This window comes from Rhyacophila brunnea, unplaced genomic scaffold, assembly GCF_057557595.1.
Source record: "Rhyacophila brunnea isolate RB1 unplaced genomic scaffold, BYU_Rbru_1.0 scaffold_1, whole genome shotgun sequence".
In the NCBI taxonomy this organism is placed as follows: domain Eukaryota; kingdom Metazoa; phylum Arthropoda; class Insecta; order Trichoptera; family Rhyacophilidae; genus Rhyacophila; species Rhyacophila brunnea.
The window spans coordinates 1,868,401-1,895,164 of NW_028232751.1; the positions used below are offsets into that span (position 1 = coordinate 1,868,401).

The 26,764-nt window shown below is 35.3% G+C and overlaps 1 protein-coding gene across 1 annotated transcript; it reads right to left on the bottom strand.

The window, feature by feature from the left end:
- LOC147079355 (structural maintenance of chromosomes protein 1A-like) lies at positions 1 to 26,192 on the bottom strand. Its single transcript, XM_085940225.1, has 24 exons — positions 25,960 to 26,192; positions 25,691 to 25,811; positions 23,824 to 23,923; positions 18,714 to 18,862; positions 18,460 to 18,628; positions 16,979 to 17,191; positions 10,876 to 11,127; positions 10,573 to 10,787; positions 10,207 to 10,420; positions 9,905 to 10,116; positions 9,228 to 9,408; positions 9,001 to 9,123; positions 8,568 to 8,699; positions 8,418 to 8,483; positions 8,197 to 8,330; positions 7,989 to 8,110; positions 7,728 to 7,909; positions 7,394 to 7,516; positions 5,467 to 5,591; positions 5,141 to 5,285; positions 3,575 to 3,754; positions 2,049 to 2,227; positions 1,762 to 1,939; positions 1 to 316 (listed from the first exon to the last, which is right to left on the bottom strand). The coding sequence occupies exons 1-24, from the start codon at positions 26,069 to 26,071 to the stop codon at positions 257 to 259; spliced, it is 3,687 nt and encodes a 1,228-aa protein (XP_085796351.1). The 5' UTR covers positions 26,072 to 26,192; the 3' UTR covers positions 1 to 256.
- Between the last annotated feature and the right edge of the window lie 572 nt (positions 26,193 to 26,764).

Below are 26,764 nucleotides of genomic sequence, written 5' to 3' on the forward strand. Positions count from 1 at the left end.
TAATCAATGTAAGATATATTTATTATCATTAAAATTTATCCAACAATAGCACAACGACAGTAGCACAATAAAACAGAAAAAAAATAGGAAATTGACACACATAAAAAAAATTATATATTATTGGGTTTATTTAACTTAGAATAATTTATTGTTGGATACCTGTGCCAACAGTATGGTTAACATGGAATTATTTTGTCCATAATAAAAAAACAGTTTTCAACAGTCGTTAAAATTTACTTAAGATAAAATAAGACGCTTAATCTACAAAGGGCTCAAGATTGAGTAGAAGTACATCACTGACGAGACATTCTGCAGGCTGTAAATAAAAGAAATTAGGAATAATATTGAATACTTGGTAAAAATTAATGATAGAGAAATTATTAATCATATGTGAAAACATGGACTGTAGTGTTATAAAAACACTAGTGGCTTGTGGGGATAATATCCCCCATGTAAGTGTACAATTTTGGTCTTGCTCGTTATCGTCTTGGCCATTTATTACTTTTGTACTCATATTGGGATTCAAACACCGAAATAGGTTCAGTGGTTTTCGCAAAATTTAAGGTACAGAATTATATACATATTATCATGGCCCCCACATCCTAAAGCGGGCCCCCCGGCCAGGATCTTCGGCGGACCCTCCTAGCTAACACTAAGTTTAATGGTATGACGTGAGGCGGCTCTCGTGGTGCAGTGGGTAAGGCGCTCGCCTTCCACCCGAGAGTTCCTGGGTTCGATTCCCGGTCATGACAAAAACATTTATGTGTTTTTCTCAAAGCCTGGGTGTTTGTGATTGTTCAAAATTACTAACAACCACCTTGTACGAAAAAGCAAGGACATGGTTATTAATAATTCTAAAAAAAAAAAAAAAACGGTATGATGTGTGACACTCAACAGAAGCGTTTTCAAAATTGTCTTAGAGGTAAAAGTAAGGGCCTTCAGTGTATTGTACCTCTACTTGAATTATGGAGAGTCAATAAAAACAGTCAAAAATTGCACCGCACAATCTCATGTCATGTAATATTTAATAGTAATTTTATTATTAGAGCAAATTCGTGATGTGTTTATATCACATATCTCATCTATCCACCACGCCGGGCCCCCGAGACCAGGCCCCTAGGCTAGAGCCCTGTCAGCCCCCCATACAGATAGATTATAGATAATATTAAGCAATATAATAATATTAACACTAGCCATGAAATGATCCAAAATCTACCGGCAACCGAAACGTATTATACCTGTCAAATGCACTATATTATTATTATTTATTTTCTTAAATCACAATTGTTCTGTCGGTATTATATTTTTATGTTATTGCCATATTTTTTGTAATTGTAGCATTACAACAATCAAATGTGTGAATAAATTTGATGCAGATTGACGTCCGGCGTCTCTGTTCCATCACGCGTCTGCCAAAAATGAGAAGAGCCATGCGATTTAATACCCAAGAGTCTCAGAATATTGCAAAAATGTATGTATTATCAGATAACTTCCAAAGTGATTTAAGAAACAAAATAGTATTTATATTAATATAGTATTTATATTATTATGATATAATAAAGAGAATTTTCACTTTTATATCCTCAATACTTTGATTATTTATAAAATAATCTTTGAAGATTTGATAAATGATTATTAATATTTAAAAAAATAAATAAAAAATTAACAGTAATAACCATCTTTTCAAAGAATAATGTTTTGTTTTATTCAATGAAAATCAGTGTCTCGAAACCCTGTGATTCTCTACAAGAATGTGTTTACCTCGGGGCTAATTCCTACTAGGGAATCTGCGTGTCCATAGAATTCTTCCTTTAGAGATATAACAATAGTTTGAAGGTTTTCAGTCTTCTGTCGAATATAGGAGGCCACTTTGCCAATATTTGTGTTATCCAAGGCAGCATCAATCTCATCCAAGAGGAAAAATGGCGCAGGGTGATAGCTGAAGGAAAACAAAAGACAATAATAAAGAGAGATGCCGTGTACTCTTACTCATCTAATAATTGAGAAAAAATGCACAAGAATAATTATTCCTCCTTCCCGAAACGTACCTATGAATGGCGAATAATAGAGCCAGAGCAGCGACAGTTTTTTCTCCTCCTGATAAATTAGACATAGGTTGAAAGCGTTTGCCGGGAGCGACGCAATTGTAGTTAATTCCGTCCAAGTACGGCTCTTCAGGATTTTCCGGACCAAGGAAAGCTTGCGCGGATTGATTCATCGCCAAAGACTAAAAGAAACCAAAATATATATATTGCAATGATAATCAAAGATATTAGATTAGACAAAAAAAAGTGCATTTTTGAAGTTATACTTCTTTAGGCACGTTTGGAAAATCAGATCAGAGTGTATTTTTGACGTGTGACATGTAACACATAATTTATTTTTTCACACAAAAATAAACGCACTCGATTGGATTCGAACCACCGATTGTTCGGTTATCACAGGATGATACTGCAATCGTAACGATTATACAGTATAATATTAAAGTTTAGAATTGTTCCGTTGCCTAGGCAGCGAATTTATTATACAGTATAATATTATAGTTTAGAATTGTTCCGTTGCCTAGGCAGCAAATTTATTATTGTCGGCCATTTGCAATTCCTTAAGTTAACAAACTATTAAACGTCATAGTGGTAATTGTTATTTTAAAAATAAAAATAACGATAAATAATTATATAATTTAGTAATATAAGTTAAAGTGTATAGAAATAAACCAACGGCGTTCCAATAAGCGGTCCTTTTTCTTGAGTGTGTAATTTAACAAGATAATTAAGAGCTAGTCGAAGAATCTAGGTTATCACAAGTTTTGTTTTTGTTTTGTTACGGCAAAGTATAACTTCTAACGCTCGTACGTAAGTACACACACCGATTTTTTTGTTTTTAAATGGAATAAACGTCACTATTGTATGTAATTAGTTATGAAATTATACAGAATTGATAAAATTACAATTAATTACTTTTTTTATTCCACGAATAATTCATAAGATTTGAAAACACAAAATATATTATAACCAATAGAAAAAATCTTTTTGAAAAAAAGTAATTAATTAAAAATTATTAGCAAGTTCAACGAAGCTACAACACTAAAATATCTTGGGAGTGATCCGTGACGTTGGTTAGTAATTAAAGTAATACCTACTTTGATTTAAAATACAAAAGCCGATAGCTAATAGTAGCTCAATTTGGAAAGCGCTTCAGAGTATTATAAGAGCCATTAATTACCTTTTAATTACCACATTTAAATAACATGTTAATTATATCTAATCCTCCAAACGCGCCAGTTGCACTAAATGAGTTAAAATTTGACGTAATTAAGTATGGTACCTTTAGCATAGTTGCCTATGTGCGTGGGCGCGAAACCCGAGAGATGCAGGTTCGATTGGTTATAATAGATTTTCTCAGACGTGTTATCAAAATTATGTACGTTCGATAAAATTATACTTCAAAATGCCTTAAAATATGATAATAAAAATGCTCAAACAAACATCACAAAACTGCATAATTATTACTATAATTAAATTTAAACATATGAATCATTTGCTTTGTTTGATGTCTTTTATTATTTATTAAATACCTTGTAAATGGCATCAATTTCGTTGGCCACATGATCGAAGCACTCGTTGAATTTATCATGTCTATCTTTTTTAACCCGTTCGAATGCCAATTTTGCTTTGCGTGCTTTTCTTCGTGCTGTTTCAAATGCTTTGTTTGTTACTGTCACCTTCTCACGCACCTCGTTCAGTTTTTGCATCGCCTGCAAATAATATATAGTTTTGACTACATTGAAGAACAAGAAAAAATGAAATAATAAATAAAAAAGTAAGCATATGATTATTACAAGAAGTGCAATTATAAGGCTGAACCCTGAAATGATTCAAAATCCCCGCAACAGCGATGCACAACTACCACAGTGTACTCAATTGAAAGTTATTGTAGTTTAATATAGTTATTTTGGTGCTGGGCCAAATTGTATACAGAGGAATGTTACTTTTTCATGTACAAGCATAATTTATAGACATGAAAATGTGTGATGCAGAGTTAGTGTCATGCCGCTATGTTAGGTGTAGCCCAGTCTGACCGACTTCTCGCAGAGTATTTTTTTTTATTATAAATAGTCCCGGCAAATTGCAATGATTTATATTTTAGCAAAAAATAGTTAAATGTTATTATGCAATAGTAAATGTAAAAAAAACATGACTACAGCTTTTTCTCTCTCAATATTTTGATATTTCGTTCGACACGGGCTTAAAAAAACTAGAGTATGGGGATACTTATCTTATCTGTTTATAAATTACAAGACTCCATATGACACAAACTGGTGAATATGGTTAAATTAAGTATGTCAAAGGTTGGAGTCAAGAGTGTGGGTTAAAAATAGGCTATCGTCACTGCTACTGATAACAAATAGTTTTAGCTTAGACAGGGGATGCACCGGTATGTACATGAATGACCTCTGTTTAACGTAGTCCTCGTAAAGGTTGTCCACGACAAAATAATTGGTCGGATCAATCTCACCGCAAGAGATCCTATTTTGGTCTCCAAAAGATTCCGAAGAACAACGCTTTCTCAAAGAAAGATAAAATCACTTTCTATAATACTCTCATCCACCAGTGTCAACGGAAGGAATAGAATACTGGGCACTCAGCAAACTGATAAGAGAGAAGGATAGATATCTTTAGAGAGGAGAGTCTGACAAGAAATTTTGGGATAGAAGATGGCATTTGGAGGTTGAAGTATATTGAGGACTTGTACTCTTTATGGGGACGAAAACTGTGCTGGATCGGCCACATGCATAGAATGCCGAACAAGGTATTAGTAAGGGGTCGGCTATGTATGCATCCCCTACAAGAGACCTGGACGGCCAAAACTGAGAAGGCGCCACAAGAAATTTAAGAATGTTTTGCCAAATAAACTGGAAAGCGTCGGATGCTGGATCGTCGTCCAGGATGGAAAAAGTTTTTAGGAGAGACCAAAACCCATCGATAGATAATATTGTGAGGATTTTTTTTCTTTGATTTTGCATTTGCTATGCAAATAAGTGACTCGAAATGGGTTTCACTGAAGTTGTTTACACTGAATAAAAAAAAGAACATTGGCAAAGTTGTAATAATTCTGAACAAATAAATAAATATGTACATACTCTCATATTAGGTGCCTGGATTTTTTCAACTGTCTGTTGTAAGTTGTATATGGATTTGTTCAGCTTATCAGCCATCTTTTTGATTTCATCAGACTCATCCAATTCTCGTAAATTTTCTGACAACGAACTGTAGTCGACACGGATTCTGCAAGGTACGTTGTAATATGATTTAAAAACAATATAATATGCGTAGTCTGTACTGCACGTCAAAGAATAACGAATGAATGGTTTACTAATTTGTTAATTAATTAAAATGTAATAGTTCGAAATCAAGGCATACGATTAACTCACTATGTACAACAAATCATTAAATTTTATTGACATACCGTGCTTCTTTCTCAATCATGGTGGACGTATTCATCGATGAAGAATCATTTTCTGTTGATGCGCTTTCCATAGTAAATATGTCTGCCATATTGCCATGCATCATGGGAATTAAAATATCTTCAATCTATACATGAAAAAATCATTTCATAATAATTAATGGTCCTGGCAATACAAAAATATTCAATAAATCGTAATAAAATACGATATTTAATGGGTAAGTCATTGAAAATTGTGACAGACTTTTTTTAAAACATCAAAACTTGCTTATTTTATGAAGGTAATAAAAATAATCCTGACCCATTACTTAATTGTGTTGACAAATTGGAAAAATAAAAAATATTTTGTATTTTCTACCTCAACTCTAGCTCAACACATGGTGGTAATGGTAAATACCTACATTACATGGTAACTTCAATTAATGGATTAGTGCAAATACCGTGATTTGCAAAGATTTAAATTTGAAAGAATTGTATCGGAAATTTGGAACACACATCTATGATCGTAAACGAAATAAATGAAAATCAAATTCAGATTTTTGGTCCCGTGGAATTCGTATTAACGAGGTTTTACTGTACATACCATGGTAAACTCAAATAATTTGTTTACCATAAATATTTATAAACTACAAATAATTCAACTGAGCATTTGAATTAGAGGTGGGAAAACTGGTCGATTTTGAAGACTAAGTATACTTACTACCAGTATTAAAAAATACTTAGTATTGAAACTTGTTCCAAAATACTTACTAGTATTTGAAATATCGGCTATAATAGAATCGTTAAAAATACATCCGCTTTTCAAGTCCCATTTTCGAGACAGGTACAGCTGGAACTATGGCACTAGTCACTCCTGTTTCAGTAGAAAATACTGAAGCATTAAAAGCACTGGTTTCATTTATCTGTAAAGCATTTTCATTTAGAGGTGGAGCTATATTTTGCCTGGCAAATTCAATATGAATAGTTGGGTGCTTGCGCTGTAAAAGTTTCTTCAAATTTGACATTGACTTGTATGAATTTTTTATTTTACAAACATTACAGATGGCATAATTTGTAACTATTTCTTTGGAACGATTCCACACGAAACTTAACCTTTTAGTAGCCATTTTTACAATAATTGTTTATTAAGTACTATCCATTTATACAATCACGCATACAATTTGAATTCAGTTTATGTTTATAAGTTCCAATTATAACACTAAAAATCGAGAAACTCGACGTGACAAAACCAGATAAACGCGTAGTCAGTTCAGTTATTCATTTTCAGTTATCAGAACTCCGCTATTCCGGCTTGCGACTGACGTCAACTCGATGTAAATGTCTTACTCAACTGAAACTAAAACTAAAACCCGTCGCATACTAAACATACGCGAGTCGCGACGCCGAGGCGATGATTTCATACGTAGCAAGACTACGAACTAGCCAGCGGACGGCGAGATCTCATACCATGCGTCGAACTCCTGTACTCGATAAAGTTTCATACTCAACTGAAACCAAAACTCTTAAACTAAAACCCTAAGGCGAACTCAAAAGTATACTATAAAACGAACATGACGTGACCATTTCTGTCCTTCACTATACCAACTTTACAACAGAGGAGAAAGGGAGAACAATGACAGTTGAGTATAATATCACGGCTAGACATACGTGTATCATGATATCTCGCTCGCGCGCATTTAATATCAATAGCGTTGAAAGTCAACCAGCATCACGGAATAGCGAGTCACGGCGATGATATTATTATCGAATGCGTTCGAATTCGAACATCTAATACGTTTCAAGTTTCTTGAAACAAGTTTATTGGGCAACAAATACTTAGTATGGGTAGTTTCATCCGAAACTTAAGTACACAAACTGGTGACAGTATTTCCAACTCACCTCTAATTTGAATCTAATTGTATTTAGTGGTTGAATGGGTTTACTTATTTACCTTGCACTGCTTCAAGATATTATGGCGATCACTTTTTTTACTTTCAATTTTGGATTCAAATGAGGATACTTGTTTCTGAACAGCCATTATGTCTTTGGCGATGTTGCCAACTTCCCGCCGAGCCTTAAAAAAAAACAAATAAAAATTGATAAAAATTAATTTTAATTGAATTTTGAATATTTTAGATATGTTGCGGGAAATAAAAATCGGTTATTAAATGTACTAAAATGAAACAGGACTGCAGATACTACACACTAATAACAGTAAAACGTGAATACATTCCGGGCACGTAAAATGGGGGTTCAACTGTGAAAATATTAGAATACAAAATTACTTTGCCCATTTCTTCGTCCATCTGTTCCGTTTGATGCCTTTTAACTTGGCGTTCTCCTTTGAGATCCTCGGCACGCTTCAGTTCCCGGTCGATGTCGCTTCTCTGCTTGTTCTCCGCTTGACGGGAAGCTTCCAATTCGTCTTCCCCGTCTTGCACTGTTCGTTCCCAGCGCAATACATTTTCTAAAAACAGACGATGATTCAGTTAATGACTAAACCTAAAACTATTTTTTCTCGCAACAAAAAAACAAATAAGTCTTACTCTGTGTATCGCGTGACCTCTCAAATTCCAAGTTACTCGTAATTCTATCGATTTGTTTATCGAAATCCATTCTCTTCTTCGCTCTTTCTTGCTGTGCTCTTAACTCTCTCTCTTCATATTGCCTGTCAAATTTGTTGAAATTAAATATAAAATACACATTTTTTTAAATCTATCTTCAAAATTAGACACTTAAAAAAAAAGAAAATACCTTATGTTGGCGACTCCGATGTCACGACAAAATTTCTTAAATACAACATCTTCAACATTATTCATATTTTCTTTGATCTCTTGAATTTTCAAATCCCTTTGAAGTAGAGTGCGTTCAATTTCAGCAATCAGTGGCTACAAAAAATCCCACAATTGAATTTACTGACAAATTTTTCAAACAGGATAACGTATTATATGGATGTACAATGATTGAGAACTTACCCCGCACATATCTGTTTTACGTTCCAAGCCTGCCATCTCAGACTCCAAAGTTTTGATTTGCTTCATCTGAAATGTGAAAGGATTTTTTTCTTAAAAACTAATTCTACCCGACAAAAATTTGGAATATCTGAGGTAAAAAAAAAATCTTACAGTAGTATCTTTATCAGTTTTCGAGTATTTCAATCTCGTCTCCAGTCCCCTGATTTGAGAATCAACAGTGGTGAGTTCAGATTCCTTTCTTGATTTTTTCATGGACTCCCTTAATTCTTCAGTTAATTTTTCCTAAAATAAACAGAATACTATGAATAGTAGCTATGAGAAATGAGTCACTGATTGCAAATAGTGGGACAAAAACTCTTATGTCATGTTGTGTTGAAAATAAGATTTTAAGTCTTAAGTGTGTACAAAATGCCACTATTTTTGGTGTATCGATTTTATCAAAAGCTAGTACGATTACGATTCGGTCATTCGCGACAATGCATCAACATTTTCTTAAGTGGTAAATGTACCTACTCGGTGTGTCTAAAAAGTCACGCTAAAAAGATATATGTTAATTGCATATATTCATAATACTTTGTCATACCTTTTTTGCCTTTAGCTGTGACATATGTTTTTCATCCCACCGCTTGGCTTTCCTTGCTAAATCGAGACTTCCTCCAGAGATAATACCAGATTTTTGATAGAATGTACCATCAAGAGCGAGAGCCTTCGAAGAATAGAAATGATACACGTAAGTATGAATAATAATGAATCACCAACAGTAAAAACATTATAAACAATTAAAATATTAGCCACTGTAATTAGACTTACGTCAAATCTGCTATTGTGCTGCTTACTACGATCCAAATCATATGCGACCCGGGAAGCATCCTCAGGAGTTTCACAGACCAATGCGTTATTTGTAACAAACAACACAGCTCTGTGGATGGCTGGAGGTTCAAAGCGCAACACGTCAAACAGAAGTTTCACATTTTTTGGTTCCTTGATATCTCTATAATATAATAATTTTTTTTAAAACAGTAGATTTCAGGGGAACACAAATAATTATTATACAATAGATTTTTGACCTAATATTTTAGAAGGTTGAAGGGACCAGATGAACCAAATGATAAATGCGGTACATATAAGGGAAAACAATTGAAATTATAATTTCATATTTTTTGGTGTGTAAACGGAGATTATAGTGGACGCCGTCAAGACTCCATACGAGCACGAAATATCAATCAATATAATGTTTATAACACGAACGTCTGGGGACGACTGTTGACAAAATTTTCTGAGGGGTGGGGAGATAGAACCGGTTTATTTATTTTGTATCACAATGTCTACATAAATTCATCCCGCACAAAAAGAATCAAATCAGCATTTTTCAGGACCCGACCGAATGAATGATACATGTGGGAAAACAATAGATGGCGGAACGACGGATCAGGATTCCACTGTATAGATTTTTTTTATAGGAAATATAATCAAAATGATATAAACACCTGAGTCTCTCCTTTAAAGGTTTCGCTTGAATGTAGTCGAGAGGTAAAAATGTTTCAGGTTCAAGCATGCGTTCCTTCAATATTTGAATGCATTTCCTGGCAGTTTTCTCAGTGTCTACAACTATGGCTTCCATGTATTTTCCCAAAACTTTTGTGATGGCCACATTGTATCGCTTGTGGGTGGGCTGACACATGTTGATCATACGATCATACTGAAAGAAGTCAAATTTATTTTTGAGATAAAGATATAACCGTGCCTGGGTTCGATACAGATAAAACAAATATTGATCCACTACACTTACCACCCCAGGTATTTCACGTTTGAAGCTTTCCACAATTTCTTGCTTCTTGCGCCGTCTCGCGTCTTCGTGCTTGTCGACTCGTGCATCGCCGAGTTGCTCTCCCACGGATTCCAACGCCAGCTGCAGTTCTTGGGCGCGCCCTCTGCCTGCACCCACATCTTTATTCAATTCATCGCGAAGTCTTTGCTGTTCCTCCAGAGCTTGCTCGGAAGTCCTGGAAAATGTCAAAGTTCACCCACACAATAAGTATCGAACATCCCTCACCGAACAAGAGCAATAATTGTGTATTGAAAACAGTGTTTCATTTAATAACAAATATTTAAATATTTCTTCACATAGTATATTGTTGTGTAAATATGTAATTACTTAATATGCTCGGTGAGCTTTTCAATTCTTTTAATCGCTTCAGCTTTTTCGTGACCCTTTTGACGAGTGTTATTGTCAATGTCATTCTTCTTACGAATTTCATTATCGAGTCGATCCTGGTCCGCTTTCTGCTCTCTGTTTACTGAATCCAGTTCTTGGAGATACCGCGCGGACTGCATTGAAGCTTCCTTTTTCAATTGCTCATATTCTTTTACCTACAATGGAAAAAAGAATAAAAAAATTTAATAAGTTTGATAAGTTCAATGATACCGGATTGACGTTGATAATGTGATGAAATTTAACCTGAACTTCTTCCAAGTGAACGTCCCGTCCTTGGCTTTGACTTTGGCCCGCGACAGATGCCTCCCAATCCGCTTTGGAGTTTTCATTTTGTCGAAGTTCTTCTTCTAGTTTCCGGATGTCCGCTTGGTGAGCGTCGTTGGCTTTGCGGGCTTGCTCCAAAGTTTTTTGAGCGCTCTCCAACTTTTTCTGGTTGTGGGTGACACGCTCCTTGGCTTTAATGAAGGTCGGACGCTTCTTGGAAATTTCCACTTCCTAATGGAAAATTGATAAGGTTCCAATGACTATAAATTCCAAAAACTCACTCTGATCTGCTCAAATTAAATATTTTCATAATTTAAACAAATTTATTAATATGTATTTGTTTTCATCATTTTGCATCATTATGTATTTTCAGGCATAACTTATAGAAGACAAGGTTTACTCGGTACTCTCCAGGACATTGTATAAGGACACCCATTGTGGAGGTACATTAATAGCAGTGGCAAAGGGTGGAGGTCACAGAACAGATAATAAATAGAATACCGATGCGCTATATTCAATACACCGCATGGTGAAGCAGGCTTTTGAATGTGTGAGTGTCCTACGAAAATGAAGCACGCATTATGCACGTGCAATAGTGTGTGTAATACACCAACATTAAAAGAGCGTAAATGCATAAACCGAGAGCAGTTTTCAATATTCAACGTAAAACGTATTTTAACACGTGTGTAAGTTTAACCCGGATTCTTCCTTACTCGAGTCGGTTACTTGCTAACGCCTTACCCGTTGTGTATTTCAGTTCCCATTATTTCTGAATTCCCTGGTGGAGGTAGACTATAATAATTTTTGAGACTTTCAGTTGTTTGTAATAGTTATAACTGTGTATAGCAGTGGCGAAGGCTCCATACTAGGCGATTATTTAAAGCCTACCTTCTGAGAAAACTATATCTTCAAGTATTCAAATTAACGTTGTGGATCAGATACATAACGACGGGTTTTTTCAAAGATGACATATATTATTAAGAGCGAATGTTGCGTGTATGAATGTTTAGGCAAGTACATAATTTAAACTCACCGTTCAATTTTATATCATCAGTGTGCGATTGAAATTTCATCGATTTAGTGTGTCGTTGTCATTAGTGTGTACCTATTCATCAGTAGTAATATCGGATTATCTTCTTATTGCCCATAAGTATACCTGACAAGTGTATTTTTTTCTCGTATCTCCACAGCCTACCTCTTTCCAAAAGTCACCCTTCGCCATCGGTGTATAGTGTAGTATAACCGTGTACTTCTTGGAGAACTTCCGTGAGGAAAAAAGGAAGTGCACACGGTAAAAACCCAGAAATCTATAAATACGATGGAGGTAGGCTGTCAACATCCGACATAGAGAGTACACACTCTGTCACTCATACTTGTATGCTATCATTGAACTAAATATACAATTTTACAATTTGCAGATGGTGCTGGTTAGTTTTTAAAATTCAATTAAACCTTGTCAAAATCAAACTATAATAGTTTAGGTATGCTATGGGCGATCCAACAAAAATAGTGTACATTTTTTCAGCCATACTTACATATTTGTTTTCGTTGAATTAAGAATACATAATTATTACAGATGGTGTCAGTTAGTTTTTTTAAAATTCAATAACAGGTTTGCTGCCGCCCTATATAATATAGAATTGACCCCCTGTGCCATTTATGTCAGTATAATATAATGGCACCGCTCGGAGCCGGCCGGCACCATGAACTTGAACTGTGTTTGTTATATATAAGTTATGTTATAAATTCGTAAATTATAAAAATTTTCACAGTACCTACACATTGAAAACATTCAAGTGGGTTTTGAATGTCGGCCTTGTAAAATGCTCCAAAATATTATGTTACGATAACGAAATTTATTGGTTCCCTAATTGCTTTTATGGTATTTGGTGCTCACCATGTTATGAAAACTATCAAATTTCAAAGCAATCCACTTTGACTTGAGTAACACTAATATATGAAGACCAATTAATATTTTCTTTGAACAGTGGTGTGCTTGACTAAAAAACTTTTTATCTTATAAAATCCTACTGAAAAATATTCTAAATAACCTAATGTTGCCACTGCTGAACATGTGATAAGTGATAATGATAAGTGTTAGGTAGGTAGGACCTTATAAATTATGGGTGCCGAAAAATGTCTATAAAAAATCTAATTATGATGCAAAATAAAAACCAACTACCGAAAAATATCGGTAACGTAGTCAACTATGATGCCAGCTAAGAAATAAACCACTCAATGGTAGTGCCAGTGAAAGAATGACATCTTCGTGATCACTATACAGGCGGCTCCGATCGGATACGGCGGCACCGAATATGAGTGGCCACGGGGCTCCAATCGGAGCCGCCGGCAGCGAACCTGTTAAACCCTGCCTATACTATACCATTATCAATAAAAAATATTCTTCTATCTATAAAATATCTAAAATTATGTATGGTTTAATGGCATAATTTTTGATATTTTATAGATAAACGAATATTTTTAGACTATTATTTCTACTATGGCTTGAATTAGACAGGGTTCAATTGAATTTTAAAACTAACAAACACAATCTACACTCAGTGTAGTCTTAAGCGTCAATTACATTGAGCTTCTTTACGAGCTGTTTGTTGGCAAATTTAAAAGCGGGCGATTCAGCTACTGCGATTTGATGATTACACACAAAACTTTCCATTCGCTGAGAACCCAACAAGCTAGCGACTATTTTGACAGAACGTAGTTCATTTTTTACCGGGAGGTCGCTACGCTCTACTGCACAGACGCAGATTATAGACAATAGCATAGAATAAACAAGTTAGCGAGTTGATATCGTAATATGTCAATATTATTGTGTTGTTTAATTTTCTCGGGCTCTAGCGCTAAAAAATGAAGTGGAACGTAAATAATATTGTGGAATTTCTTAACGTCTACCAGCAGTAACCTGTGCTATGGAATATAAAAGACAAAAACTATTGCAATACAAAATTAAAAGATGAAATTTTCAAACTTCTTTTTAGTGACCTTAATGAAAAGTAGTGAATTGGGGGTCAAAAATTAAATCTATTAAAGATGTATATAGACTTGAATTAAACAAAATTGAAAAAAGTAAAAAGAGTGGCAGTGGCACCAAGGAAATGTATTCGCCTAAGCTGGCATGGTTTAACGATGGAAATTATTTGAATGAGGTTTTAGCTACAAGAAAAAGCAAATCAAATTTGATGAGTAAAATATTATTTATTTTAATGTCTATTTATTTACAGATCATTATAAATACATTATTAATCAGAGTCCAACTTTCTCCCATTGCCAAGGCAGGGGATGGTCTTCTGTGAAGTATGTAGCATATGTTCGTCTGACTTCCTCAACAGCACATCTGTAATTATTGCTGCCTAGATTATTAATAGGCTGCAGAATATTGGCACTTTCCCTCCAGAGCCCAGGTGTTATATTCCCAGTGTTTAAATCCTCTCTATCCACTGCTTGTTGTGGAAAGTAGTTGCCTGGAGCAATCTTTCGTAGCCAGTTATGAAGACTGCAAGTAGCCCAAATGACTTTATCGATAGTTTCGGGTTTCAACTCAATTGGTCTTGAAAATACTCTAAATCGCCATGCAATCCCAAAAGCATTCTCTACAACTCGTCTGGCACGGGAAAGACGATAATTGAATATTTTTTCAACATCACTGAGACCAGTTTTACTGTACGGTTTCAGAAGATTTTCTCTTAAAGGGAAAGCATCATCTCCAATAATAAAGGGTAACTGGAGCATATGGACACCACGCGGCGCCTCCAAGAATCCCTGTCGCTCGCCAGTCTTCTTGCTTCGTTCCAGGTCAAACCAGCATCCTGTAGCTCCGCCGTATACACTCTGTAGATTGTATTTAGCGGCCTTCCAGGACGCCGGAATTCGGTCGGCTTGAACAACAGGCAAGCCAGGTTGAAGTTCTCTTCTGGCATCCGCAGCACGTGGCCGAGCCAGTCCAACGTCGCCTCTTCACTTTCAGCGTGATGAGAGGCTGCTTGGTGCGTTCTCTTATCTCCTCGTTGCTCCTAAAGTCATACCGCACACCCAGTATTCGTCGCAAACATCTGTTTTCGAAGCTCAGTATACGGTTGCTCTGAGCCTTCGTAAGGTGCCATGATTCACTACCGTAAAGCAGCACCGTCAGAATGCAAGCGTCGAATAGGCGGCATTTGGTTTTGACCGAGTACAATCGTGAGTCCCAGACATTCCGCATCGAGTTGAATGTTGCTCCAGCCATTCCCATTCGGATAGCGAGCTCTTTCTGCAAAATGCCATCTCCCGTGATGTGTACCCCCAGGTACTTGAAGCTGTGACGCTCTCGATGTTTTGTCCGTCGCTAATCAGAGGGAAATCTGGATCAGGACAGGTGCTATTACACAAGACATTGGTTTTCTTCGCGTTCATTTTCAAACCAACGCGAGAGGAGTTGTTATGCAACCTGTCGATTGTCTCTTGAATGCCCTCGATTGAGTTGTCGAATAGGACTGCGTCATCGGCGTATTCTAGGTCGCATAGCTTCACCGTGGGGGTAACAGGTATGCCTCGGTCGGGTGGTATTGACTTCCGTAAAATGATGATGATGTAAAATGATGAAACGAGAATGATGAAGAGAAAAGGTGCAAGGACACAACCCTGTCTGACTCCGGTCGTAACCCCCGAACCATTCCGTGAGTGTCTCCAATTCTGACACAGCATTCGCTATTCTCGTGCAGGCTTTTGATTATGGCAATGATCTTGGGAGGGATCCCGTATGCTCCCAATATCGTCCAGAGGGAGGGGCGGTGCGGACTGTCGAAAGCCTTCTCATAATCCACAAAGCAGCAGGCCATCAGACTGTTCAGCTCATGGCTCTGCTGGAGAAGACATCGAAGGTTGTGGATTTGGTCTGCACAGGCTCGACCAGGTAGAAACCCGGCTTGGTTTTTCCTGAGGACGTGCATTATTGGGTCCCTTATTCTCATCAAGAGGATGTTTGCCAAAATCTTTCCCGGAACACTGAGTGGCGTAATGCCTCGGTAATTGTCGCAGCTTAGAGGGTCACCTTGTGAGAGAATCACCAGTTGCTAAATAACGTAGTGTAACTTCCAGTTTTGTGACTACTGGGATTACCATCCTCATTTTCGTATCTTGTTTTTTGAGCATTCCATCTACCATTTGCAGTAAATCATTAAAATGAGTACAGTTTAATCTCAAAATATTTCGATAAGCCACATGATCTTCGTCTTTCAACTCTTTCTATCCATGATTTTACCCACAATCTTCTGTTCCTCAATTTCTGCTTTTCTTTCCTTTCTAATTCCTTTTTGATAGCATGAGCTAAAATAACGACTCCCGCGCGAATTACTTCCGTCGACATTTTGAAAAGGGTCTACTGATTGTATATAATACTGTATGTAATGTATTGTATTCAACTGCTTGTAGTTATTTAAAACTTGTTTAGCAAAAATGCTTGCCGAACAATGTTTCCATTAAACGTCAAAACGGTAAATTTCAAGATGAGTAGTTCGTTTTTCCCGCCACCATCGCTCTACTGCGCAGACGCAGTAGGCCCACACGCCGGCGTGTAGAGTTAACCGGCTTTCAACTTTTCTCGGTACAGTGTTTACAACCTGCTTGTTAGCTTGTTCGATGATTACACTGGGCGACTTTACAGGCAGATTGTAAATTCGCCAGCAGCTCGTAAAGAAGCTCAATGTAGTAATTGACGCTTTAGATCAATGAAAACAAATACGTTTGACTGACAAAGTTTAGTGTAGACTATTTATGTCGGATCTTAACAGCCTACCTACCGCCCTTCAACAAAGATTCATGGACTATTTTAGGAGGATTTGCTATACACCTTTACTCAATCCATTGCGACTTTGCCCTGCATTGAACAACGTATTGAGTAAAAAAACCAACACATTTATTTGACCCAGTTGTGGGATTCGAACCTGCCACCCACTGATAAAGAAACAGTGCAGCAACAGTATTTGCAATTCGTCAAAGCATTTAAATTTGAACAAGGAATAATTTACAATTTATCAAGCAGTTTTTGGTGTTGTGGAAATATAAAAAATGTGTAGTTTTATATACAAACCACTTCTCTGATATCTTGATCGATTTTCGCCATTTCTCTCTGAAATGCACCCGCTTCCTTTTTCTTTTCTTTCAAAACGTCTTCGGCTTTGGATTTCTTCTTTTCGACCTTTGCCAACTCCTGTTGCTTATGCTGTAGATCGTCCTGCCATTGTTTTATGTCATTCTCGTTATGATACAGTTTAAACAGCTGTTGCTCCACTTGTTTATCCGCCTGAAAAGTCGTCAAATATTGAACGTTTTTAAAAAAATTGTTGGTCAAATGGTAAATGACCAACAACTACACCTAATACTCTGACGTCCGAATGCTCCACTGAAGAGCAAAAAAAGATCATTTACTTCAATAAATTATTTTACATCTCTTTTAAACTTTTCCATCATCATTTGTGATACTAAGCTGACTGGTGAAAATAGTATTCATATGAGTGAAATGATTATCTATGCAGGGCAATTCTAAATAGTTAACACGGCAACACGTTTCCGATTTTTTATTGCTTCAAAATAACATAGATCCCTCGGAGTGATTCCATAAACAAGGTTATCTACAATAATTGTTAGCACAGTTAACACGTCTTACTTGATTCCAAAAGCATCCCATTAGAATCAAGTAAGACGTGTTAACTGTGTTACTCAATGACATTTGATAACTCGCGGTTAACGCAGTCATAGGCGGCTGTGTTAAAAAATATCACACCTGACAGTTACTTCTCGTGACAATTAACAGCCTGAATACGACCCTATAATCAGATCACTTTTTTTATTGATTTTGGGGTTAAGTGATATGCTAGAATAACCCTGTATAATGTATCGATCGCATTATAGACCCACGGGAATAGTCATAAAAATGTAAAGAGCATGTACATTCAGTTGTAATATAATACGATTTCATTGAGCTTTTGAAGTGTTTTGTTTCCTTAACCAGTTTACATGAAAGTCATTTTCAAATTAACCATGAGGAAGCCCGTGTGACCTCACCGTGTCACTTGATTTGTATAACATCACTCCATAGCCTACCACAGCAGTTTGAGAAAGAGAAAATATGCATAACCACGCTTTTAACTGAGGCGTAATCTCTCTGTCTCTATTCTATTCTGGGGAATAGTTAGACAATGAGTGCTCAAAAGACGAAAACATATAATTTTCATGACGAATGGGAAGTTGAGTATTTTTTTGTGATGGTGAAAGACCAGTGTTGTTTAAGTTGAAGAATGACATTGATAACGGGAGAATGCAGTAGATCACTGTCAGTTTTGATACTGGATAGTGCAGAGATCACAACCTACTTGAAGTCAGACATGGCTGATGTATGCTATGCAAAATAAATGACTAACGAAAGACCAGTGTTGTTTAAGTTGAAGAATGACATTGATAACGGGAGAATGCAGTAGATCACTGTCAGTTTTGATACTGGATAGTGCAGAGATCACAACCTACTTGAAGTCAGACATGGCTGATGTATGCTATGCAAAATAAATGACTAACCAATTCCAATTTCAGCTGAGTATACTTCTCAGCCTCCTCTTTCTCTAATTTGGCTTCCTTACGTTCGGCAGCAATGCCCTTCTTTTTCTGGTAAGAGAATTGAGTTTCTTCATCGGCTCTATTCATATCCAGCCGACATCTTTCATACTCTTCTTTAAGAGAACCAGATCTAGAACATAACTCAAAATATAATTACATCTATACCATGTTATTACCATATGTTGTGCACTGTTGTGAATACAATAAGATCTTACCCACTGATTTCTTCAAACAGCAATGTCCGTTCTTTAGGATTTTTCATTGCAATGCTTTCAACAGCACCTTGAAAGACTAAGAAATTCTTTGCCTTCACATTGATTCCAAGTTTTTCCAGCTCAACTAAATATTGTTGACTGGGGATCGACTGAAAAAGAAAAAAACCAAATGAGTTTAATGGCCCGAATACATTATCATCATGTCACGGCCTTTCACGCTGAGATAGAGATAGAAACGTTATGATAGAGATAGTGATTCAACATCGTGACAGCATATGACGTGATAGTAATGTGTTTGGGCCATGTGAAGCATTTTAAATTCAGCTGTTGTAAGCAAAACTATTACTAACATAATAGAGTCCTTTCACGCGCATAGATTTATTGCTGCTAATACCTTTGTCGCAAGAAATATGCATATATAAACACTTACTGTTGCGAGAATTTTATTATGCATGAGTAATATGCACAAAGTTAGAATCTACATGCGGAGATCTATTGTCGACAACAATGTGCAAATTATACTTTCACAACAAAAACTGTTTATACACGAAACGATGATTGTCTCACCAATCCCATTTTTCAAGTGCCAGCGGGAGACGTTGATTATCTTTGTGCACTATTTAGGCACATACATTTACATATTTTGCGAGTTGTGAAAATGTTGAGAGAATTTCGAATGACAGAAGAATGTTTTGATTTACTTGTATTACATGTAAAATAATACATTGAGAAGATTAAACACCCAAATCAAGGATGGTTTATCTACGAAACATCAATTTACAAGCAACTTTGATACCTTAAGACAGCGGTTTCCAACCTGGGAGGCGCGATCTATTGCCAGGGGAGGCGCCAAAATTTTTTAATAAATTAATTTGTATACCATAATATCTACAAATAAAATATTTGGAGCGGAGAAATTTAAAAATGGCGCTTTTGCAAACGCTCTGTTTCGGTAATGCACAAAACGACCGCTGGTTGCATGAAAACAATAACCTCAAATTTAAATGTCACTCGTAGCTAAAGTGTCAACTGAAGCGTGTAGGCAGGGTGTTTTTGACGTGATTTCTTTAATATAATATAACAATAATACATGTCTTCACTTTTAAATGATTTCTACGCCAGATATATTGAAGCAAACAAAAATCTATTTCCTGAGTTCTTGGTTAGTTTGCTAATGCATTTTTCATATTATTTTATTAATAGTAAAAAAGTCGCCTGCGGCGCTGCTTTGTTTCAGAGCTATTAAATATTTTAAATATATGGGTAAAAGATCCTGGCCTGTGGGCCCTATTCAGTATGTGGAGCCCATGATAGAATCCATTAATTTTTGTCAATGAACGATGATGAATTTGGTTGACTTCTATTAAAATTGATTGTGGTAATAAACAAGCTCATTCGTCGCATGAAAAAAAAAATTATTAAAAAATGAATTTAATATAAGTAAGTAGTAAAAACTTGTGTGTTAAAAAAGTGTCTGTATTATTTAATGAAATAAAGGGGGGGAGGCGCCAAGATTAGATTTTTTTAAAAGGGAGGCGTAGTAACATAAAGGTTGGAGACCACTGCCTTAAGAACAATGTTAAATAATCCCGCATTAACCGTTCCCCGATTTATCGTTTTCCTCGATCTATCGTCTAAATATTATGGTCACGTCACAAATATTATCCCGATTGACCATTTTTTTTGTAAATTTTTTTTCATTTCGCTTTCGTAGAATTGTTTATGATACATACAGACCTTTCAGTCGCGTCTGCGCTCTTTGCTACGCTGTTTGCACAGGTCGGTCGGCGCTCAGGCTTGCTTCGCATCTCGTATCACAAATTTTTATAAGTCGCAACTAAAAGCCCCCCATTAAGAAAACCAGAACTCTAGCTAAAAAACTGAAAATAATTCAAGACGTCGAAAAAAATCCAGGAGAAAAACGAGTTTTTTTTATATATCCCGCATTTATCGTTTTCTTTTTAGGGTCCCTTGAAAACTGTAGAATCGGGGTTTGACTGTATGAAAATTTCGACCAGATGTTTGTCAATTTATTTACAATGAATCGACAGATTATATTAAATTAAGTAGGTAACAAATTATTCATATTATTTATTGCTTAAATTGAATTTATCACATTGTGTCGTTTTCAAAAGAGTGATTCCGAACAATTGATGGAATATAATGATAAAGAGATGTGCCTTTTCTATTATTCAATATTCTAGAAAGTTATTAGGGACTCCAAAATTGAATCTAATGGCACCATCTTCCATGATACATGCCAAATCATGGCATATGAGTTACACCTAGTTATAATAGGCTGATCGAAAACGAATAAGAATGCCTTAGAAAAGGTTAACCTTCAAATTAACTACATACATACATGATATTATTGGTAATACCATTACACATTTCGGCTCTATATTACGACCGTACACCCTGGATAAACGTCAGATTTCTTTAGTCAATACTTGAAAGCATCTAAGCAAGATTTTTTGAGCATAGACAATCATGGAAAAAACCGCTATTATATGGCGAAAACGCTATTATAAGCGTAGACAATAAGTACAAATATAAAAATCATTTACAATGTAAGTATAAAATTCAAACATTTTAAATTAATAAAATTCGCCGTTTTCAAAAATCAGTATAGCATAATAGAGTTCGCCAATGCATTTCATAAAATTTAAATAATTATAAAGTAACCTAAGACTTTCGTGCACACACCAAAGCGAATTATTCGCCAATCAAGCTCGTATTGGCTTACGGGAAAGAGCACGCGACGTTCAGATTTCGGAAGGGAATTAAGTTATTTTCTTACAAAGTTCAATATGGAGCGCTGCGATTGTTTGACGTTTCGGTATCGAACATTCAAATAATATATCAATAATTTTATATTATCATTGGTACAATTTGTCTCCGACACTGCCATCCATTCGCATTTACCCCGTCAAAATAAGCCGAAAAAAGCACCCGCATCGATATGGAAGGTCCGGTCAAAAGAGTCTCAAAAAATAGCCAAATATATGACAAATTGATGGCTTTCATTGTATCTTTTGGTCCCCTGCGTGAATTTGTTCATTAACAACAGGTAAGTAAGTAGGGAGCATTACAGCGGCATTGGCTTTTTTTGAGACTCTTTTGACCGGACCTTCTGTACCGATGGCGGGTGCTTTTTTCGGGATATTTTGACAGGGTACTTGGTGAATATTCGCATTGGTTTGTGCGAGCCTTAAACCTTCGTATAAAAACGCTCTAAATAGGTAGGTAGGTATGCGAAAATAAGGAACATTTTTCAAAATAACGTTATAGATAACCATATTTTATATATAAAATTGAGCCGTGTTAACTAAACGACATTGTTATAATTTCAGATAATTCCGACTCAAATTTGATCAATAAAATAAGAAATACGAGTGAAAATGGCTTGGATGGCTTTTATTTACTCTTTGATTAGTGATTGTTCTTATAAGATTGTAATATATATCAATAGTCAGTATTCCGTATTAACGCATAACCGAGAAAATTAAGATTTAAAAAAATACGAGGTTAGTTTGGTATAATATTTAATATGAAAGATAACACGCTTCATGAATATTTATGATAGGTATATTATGCCGAAAGGTAAGTTTTAAGTAGGAAAAGTGGCATTTTAATGAAAACCAGTGACGTTTAATTTCAATCAGTGTGAGCCGTTTTATCGAGGCTATTTGACCAGGCCATTTGTTTGTGGAAGCGAAATGTTAAATATCATAAACTGGAGCCTGTTTTATTTATTATACATTTAATTAAATGAATACAAAATAAATACGGAATACTGACTATGGATAAATATTATTATCTTATAAAAATCAAAATCACTAATCAAAGAGTAAATAAAAGCCATTCAAGCCATTTTCACTCGTATTTCTTATTTTATTGATCAAATTTGAGTCGGAATTATCTGAAATTATAACAATATCACGGCTAAATTTTATATAAAAAATATTGTTATCTATAACATTATTTTGAAAAATGATCCTTATTTTCGAATACTTACCTACCTATTTAGAGCGTTTTTATACGAAGGTTTAAGCACGAGTGTCTGTGTCAAAAGTTACTTTACAATTATTTAAATTTTTATGAAATGCATTGGCGAACTCTAATATGCTATACTGATTTTTGAAAACGGCGAATTTTATTAGGTAATTGAAAATGTTTGAATTTTATTCATTGTAAAAGATTTTTATATTTGTACTTAATGTCTAAGCTTATAATAGCGATTAAGCCATATAATAGCAATTTTTCAATGATTGTCTATGCTCAAAAAGTGGCGCTTAGATGCTTTCAAGTATTGACTAGAAAAATCTGACGTTTCTCTGCGGTGTACTCTCAGTAAATTGAGCCCACATTTCTTTACTTTCCCCAACGTAATCTTGTCTTGAATTTATAATTTGTGAAGCTCAGAATGAAGGTCCCTAACTTTTTGATACAAGTATGCATGCAACGTTGTAATTTGCACAACAATATGTGTTTACATTAATAACGCCTGTACATGTCTGTGAATTTACTTGCACCAAGTGTTTAGACGCAATAGTGCTGACTGTCTCACCAATTGCATTCTTCAAACGTAAGCGAGACGAGTTGTCATTATTTCCGGCAGGTTCGCCACTATTGTTCTGCTGCGCAAACGCATTCGTCATCCAAGTTCCAACTATAGCGTGAAAATTCAGAAGCCGATGAACTCTTTTGGTCCATGAATGCAATCTTGCGACTTGCACGATAATATGTGTTTACATGTCCATTTTCTTATTATGGCCGTGATAATACATTCTATCAGCAGTGAATCCATGAACGTGTAAACAGGGTATAAATTTTCCATCGATTATTGCGACAGTACTTATTGCCAGAAAAAAATCCATGCAAGTGTAAAGGCCCTAAGTACTATAGACAAATTAATATCAAATTTCATGTTTTGTTATTAGTTTTCATTAAAAATATCTTCTGTTTAGTTAAAACTGACAACAAATTTATTTTTTGTGCCTGCTTAATGTGACATCAATAACTTGCAGAGATCACATCTGATAAAGACGCAGTACCTATTATTAATTCAAAATCAAATAGCTGGATAAAATATAAGAAAATTTATTACCTGTCCATCAATTTTATGATCTGAAGAAGGGCCCAACACCGTACGTTGGAATAACTTTTCTGTTCCACCTTCGAGTTCAAATATAGCTGTTACTGATGCACTGTAAAGCAACAAAATAAAACAATGGTATGGATAACGAAAACGCTTTAATGAAACAAGGCATAAGCAAGTGAAAAAATGATAAATAATGTATTCTATACTAGCTGAAGTACCCGGCTTCGCACAGGGTCGCTTCGTGGTTATATTTATCTTAGATATTTGAAAAATAATAAGAGGTAATTATTTTTTTAATATTAAAATATCTGTGTAATACAATATGGCAATATGAAAATAATTCTAATAGGAGTAAAGGTCAAACATAAGAACACTAAATTAAAATCGAATCCAAAATATGAAAACGTTATTAATGTTATTAATATGTATTAAAAAAAAATCAAAATTGGATGGAACAAACAAACAACACACTTTGTATTTTATATAATAATAATTTAGAAACATTCGCAGGTGTGCGCACAACAACTGACAATAGTTTCATCGCAATCGGATGAATGGTATAGGAACGCATACGAATAGAAGAAGAATAAGATGGTTGTACTAATTCAGAAACCTTCGCGGGCGTGCGCACAACAACTGGTCAAAATTTCATCACAATCGGATGAATGGCATAAGAACGCATTCAAATAGAAGAAGAAAAAGATGATTGTACTGATTCAGAAACCTTTGCGGGCAAGGGCACAACGCTTGATCAAAATGTCATTGCAATCGGATGAATGGTATAGGAACGCATACGAATAGAAGAAGAAGAAGATGGTTGTACTAATTTAGAACCCTTCGCGGGCGTGCTCACAACAACTGGTCAAAATTTCATCGCAATCAGATGAATGGTATAAGAACGCATACAAATAGAAGAAGATAGAATAGAAGAAAATAGAATAGAAGAAAAAGAAGAAGAAAATGGTTGTATCAATTCAGAAACCTTTGCGGGCGTGAACACAACACTTGATCAAATTTTCATTGCAATCGGATGAATGGTATAGGAACGCATACGAATAGAAGAAGAAGAAGATGGTTGTACTAATTCAGAACCCTTCGCGGGCGTGCTCACAACAACTGGTCAAAATTTCATCGCAATCGGATGAATGGTATAAGAACGCATACAAATAGAAGAAGATAGAATAGAAGAAAAAGAAAATAGTTGTATCAATTCAGAAACCTTTGCGGCGTGAGCACTACATTTGATCAAAATTTCATTCCAATCGGATGAATGGTATAGGAATGCATACGAATAGAAGAAGATAGAATAGAAGAAGAAGATGGTTGTACTAATTCAGAAACCTTCGCGGGTGTTAACACAACAACTGACGAAGGTTTCATCGCAATCGGATGAATGGTATAGGAACCATACGAATAAAAGAAGATAGAATGAAGAAGAAGAAAATGATGATGATTTTTCTAATTTAGAAACCTTCATGGGTGTGCATACAACCGCTTACCAAAATTTCATTGCAATCGGATGAATGGTATAGGAACCATACAAATAAAAGAAAATAGAATGAAGAGAAGAAAAAGATGATAATTTTTCTAATTCAGAAACCTTCATGGGTGTGCATACAACCACTTACCAAAATTTCATCGCAATTGGATGAATGGTATAGGAACACACACGGGACAGACACACAGACAGATAGACATACAGACAGACAGACATTTATTTTTATATATTAGTATAGCCTATACTCTTCGCGCAAGTGCAAGCAATAAGTTTACAAAGTTTTATCGCAATCGGATGAACGGTATGGCTGCGCATTCAATACGAACAAACAAACACACAAATATTAATTTTTATATATTAGATTATTAGAATTACCTTCGAGAAGCTGGCCGTTGTATAGATGCGCCATGAATTAGATCTGCGAGCCTCTTTACTCGCAGACTAGAAGTCTTCTCGCCCATGACAAAACTGACAGCATCCATGAAATTCGATTTCCCTGTAATAACAACAATGAATAGTAACTAATGGAAATACAAATATGTATACGCAAAAGTCTCATACTATTTATGTAGACCTCCTTGGAATTGGAAAATATGTAGTAGGTATTAATGTAACGCAAAATCGTTAATGAGAAAATTGTTTACCTGATCCATTTGGGCCTATTACTGCAGTAAACGACTTGAGAGGTCCTATTCTTGTTTTCCCTCGATAAGACTTGAAATTATCAACTTCAATAAACTTCAAAAAAGCAGGCATTATGCCTGATTTATGAAAAATACGCCCAGTCAGTTAGGATAATTATTCGGGCTCGGCGAAAGAAAGAAGTGACAAACAGCGGGAAATGAATGTTTTTGTCTGGTCTACATCACAATGATACAAAATGGCGTCCGGGAATTGCGGGAATTTTTATGGTTAGTAAGTGTATTTTTTCATGGCCCGTTCTTATTTATTTTTAATACTCTATCAATCAAAACATCCAAGCCACAATTTTACAAACTGAGAAAAACGCATTTGAAATTTTGAATTAACAACATTTAGTATGATTTTTATCTTTTTTAGATTGAATTTGTAATTTAAATACTTACATGGAATTAGAGTGCATGTTAATTGATTATTAGATTTTTGAAAAACATACTAATTTAAAAGTTATTGAGTGTTTTGAGGGTTGGATGTTTTCTGCAAATTAAAACTGATTGTTTTGTGTTTGTATTTTCCTAAATATTGTACTGATCTTAGCATATAACACCTTGGGACAATCATCTTTATTTGAATATTTCTTTATAAATAAAACACTATATAAGTACATTTATTTTACACATATTTATTGGAAATTTGTTTAGAACTTAAAATAGGTAAGGGCACTGTGGTCAAAATAAATTTATATGTAAGTACTTAATGTTATATTGGAATTTCAGGTTCAAAATCTAATATTTGAGAATTGTAGCCATA